Source organism: Mirounga angustirostris, unplaced genomic scaffold, assembly GCF_029215605.1.
Source record: "Mirounga angustirostris isolate CCGP_5_RB_7025 unplaced genomic scaffold, mMirAng1.0.hap1 SCAF_10, whole genome shotgun sequence".
Classification (NCBI taxonomy): domain Eukaryota; kingdom Metazoa; phylum Chordata; class Mammalia; order Carnivora; family Phocidae; genus Mirounga; species Mirounga angustirostris.
Genome location: NW_026991718.1, coordinates 71,655,297 through 71,658,541, shown reverse-complemented (window position 1 = coordinate 71,658,541; position 3,245 = coordinate 71,655,297). Strand labels below are relative to the sequence as shown.

Genomic DNA, 3,245 nt, shown 5'->3' with positions numbered 1-3,245 from the left:
AACCGGCCTGTGAAACCCAATGGGGAGTGTTTTTCTTCCAGGATGTGTCAGATATCGAATATAGGTGGATTCATGAAGCCAATTTTATGGCAAACTTTTAGTTTCCCCATAGACACACCACATTGAGGGGACTGTTGATCAAGTTGTATCTGCAGAGGAAAAAAGGGACAAATGAGGAACATATTAGGTATAGAGCCACAGGCTCTAGTGTTTAGACCTCCCTGGGCTCCAGTTTCCATATCTGTCTTTGCAAAGAGTGTACATTCTTCTTCTTCTTCTTTTTTTTTTTAAATTTATTTTAGAGAGAGAGAGAGCACGAGCGAGGAGGGGCAGAGGGAGCCCTCTCTTCCAATGCCAAATCACTTCTTAATTTTTAAATGTCTATTTCAACTTTTATTTTAAAATCTGACCCAGATTTTTTGTCCTGTAGGTAAGACCATATGTGTATTGATTTGTCCCAAGTGGACTTTGACATAAGTTTTTAAAGACTGTATAAATAGGCCAATTTTGGACCGCCAGGGCTGGTGCGTACCATGGGTTCCCCGGGCGGCTCGCCTCTGCTCTCCTGGGCTCTGGGATGATCGGCCAGAAGATGCTCTACTCCTTCTCCCTGAGCCTTGCGGGGAAAGGACGTGCCCACAGTCCTGAGCCGGCCCACCAACGGACCGGCCTGGCGGCGGCAGCTCAACAAAACGCAGATGCAGCGGCCAGCCCTGCCAAGACGTCCCAGGTCGGGCAGGAGGACCCCAGCACACTGCCCTCCTCGCGGCTGAGTCCCTCCAAGTTGGTCCGCTTCCGGCTCAGACTCGCCGCACGCAACGTGCCCGTGGGTTTCGGTGAGAGCTGGCAGACAAGGCTCGGCGCAGCGTTCGGGAAACCGTATTTCATCAAGCTAATGGGATTTGTTGCGGAAGAAAGAAAACATTACACTGTTTATCCACCCCCACACCGAGTCTTCACGTGGTTCCAAATGTGTGCCCTAAGACATGTGAAGGTTGTCATCCTGGGTCAGGATCCGTTTCATGGACCCAATCAAGCCCATGGGCTCTGCTTTAGTGTTCGAAGACCCGTTCCACCGCCGCCCAGTCTGGAAAACATTTATAAAGAGCTGTCTACAGACCTAGATGGTTTCGTTCATCCTGGTCATTTATCCGGGTGGGCCAAGCAAGGTGTTCTCTTACTCAACGCTGTCCTCATGGTCTGGCACATCAGGCTAATTCTCATAAGGAGAGAGGATGGGAGCAATTTACTGATGCGGTTGTGTCCTGGCTAGATCGGAACTCCAGTGGCCTTGTCTTCTTGCTGTGGGGCTCTTACGCTCAGAAGAAAGGCAGTGCCATCGATAGGAAAGGCCGCCACGTTCTCCAGGCTGCGCAGCCCTCCCCGCTGTCGGGGTACAGAGGGTTCTTCCAATGTAGACATTTCTCTAAAACCAATGAGCTGCAGCAGAAGTCTGGCAAGGAGCCCATCAACTGGAAGGATCTGTGACCCTGAGCTGGAGGGCTGTCTCTGGGCAGTTTCTAGAAGCTGCTATCGAAGTATTTGCCAGGAGTGGCAGCTTGATCCAGACAGAAGCAGTGAAGGCTCTACCGTGGGACCAAATGGTGTTTTTGCAACATGGCTCTGGCCTAAAACTTGAGGTCACAGTATCTGGGAGAGAGTGGAGGTCAAATACACTTAAGACTTCTTCTGTCACCTTTATGGTAAAAGGGGACAGGGGACAGAAGCACCTCTTTGGTACAGCCAGCTGCTATTTGTTTTTACCTGGCAGATTAGACTTGAGGTTGTAAGGTGTCAGGTGTGTTTATCTAGAAAGCCCCCCCCTCTTTGCCCCACCTGGCATTCCAGTTCTTGGCCAAGTACACTGCTCCCTAGATCCTTCCCCAAGCCCTCAGGCCCCTCCTTGAAGGAAACAGGAGGACAGTTTGCAAGTGCCCAGAAATTTAGGGATGAAAATTCCTGAGGACTGTTCCTCTGTGTGAGCCTTCACAGACAGGCAGAGGGAAGTGAGCTGGAGTTTGTTTTTACAGTTATCCTGTGGGTGTTCCTAGGAATGAACAGTAGAAGTTGGACTGGAAGAAAGAGAAAGGGACATTTTTTAAATTTTATTTTTTTTAAGCGAGGAAATGCTTTTCTCCTAGGTGTATCCTGAGTTGGAGTTTTTATTTTATTTATTTATTTTTTTAAGATTATTTATTTATTTATTTGAGAGAGAGAGACAGAGAGAATGAGAGGGGGGAGGGTCGGGAGGGTCAGAGGGAGAAGCAGACTCCCTGCCGAGCAGGGAGCCCGATGCGGGACTCGATCCAGGGACTCCAGGATCATGACCTGAGCCGAAGGCAGTCGCTTAACCAACTGAGCCACTCAGGCACCCGAGTTGGAGTTTTTAACACAGCAGACTGCCAAAGCCTGTTTTTTATGGACTGAAATCACATGGGGATTTTTTTTTTTCCTGCAACACTGGTGAATTTTGCTGTTTTAAAAATACTTATGCAGATGTATATATATATACATATATGTATATATATGTATATATACATATATGTATATATATGTATATATATGTATATATATATACATATATGTATATATATGTATATATATATAGTAATCCTTTGTTGGGGAGACAATTTTTGTTAGGTCTGCACCTTTATCCTCGATCCTATTAGAGATGCTGTTGATGTGTTAGCCAGGGAAAGAGTTAACCCCGAGTGAGTTTGGGAATAAAAGATTGTTGGTTAAAAAAAAAAAAAAAAAGACATGTATAAATACTGTGTAATTAACATAGAATAATTGAAAATTCAAGGGACGCCTGGGTGGCTCAGGCGGTTAAGCGTCTGCCTTCAGTTCAGGTCATGATCCCAGGGTCCTGGGATCGAGTCCCACACAGGACTCCCTTCTCAGTGGGGAGCCTGCTTCTCCCTCTACCTGCTGCTCCCCCTGCTTGTGCTCTATCTCTCTCTCTCTGACAAATAAATAAATAAAATCTTAAAAAAAAGAAAAATTTGATAAAGCAAAAAAGAAGAAAACAAAAATGACCCCAAATTCCATCCCATTATCCTGAGAGAATTACTGTTGTTAATCATTTTTTCCTTTTTTTCTTTTTTTAAAAGTAAGCTCTACACCCAACATGGAGCTTGAACTCATGACCCTGAGTTCCAGAGTCACATGCTCTATCAACTGAGCCAGCCAGGTGCCCCTGTTATTAATTATTTTAATGATTCCTCTGCCTGGTTGACTGGCTC

General features: G+C 46.0%; 1 protein-coding gene across 1 annotated transcript; it reads left to right on the top strand.

The window, feature by feature from the left end:
- Positions 1–577: 577 nt before the first annotated feature.
- On the top strand, positions 578–1,488 carry LOC123850513 (uracil-DNA glycosylase-like). Its single transcript, XM_045883782.1, is given in 2 exon segments — positions 578–1,199; positions 1,202–1,488. Coding segments are annotated over 2 exon segments (909 nt in total).
- The last annotated feature ends 1,757 nt before the right edge of the window (positions 1,489–3,245 follow it).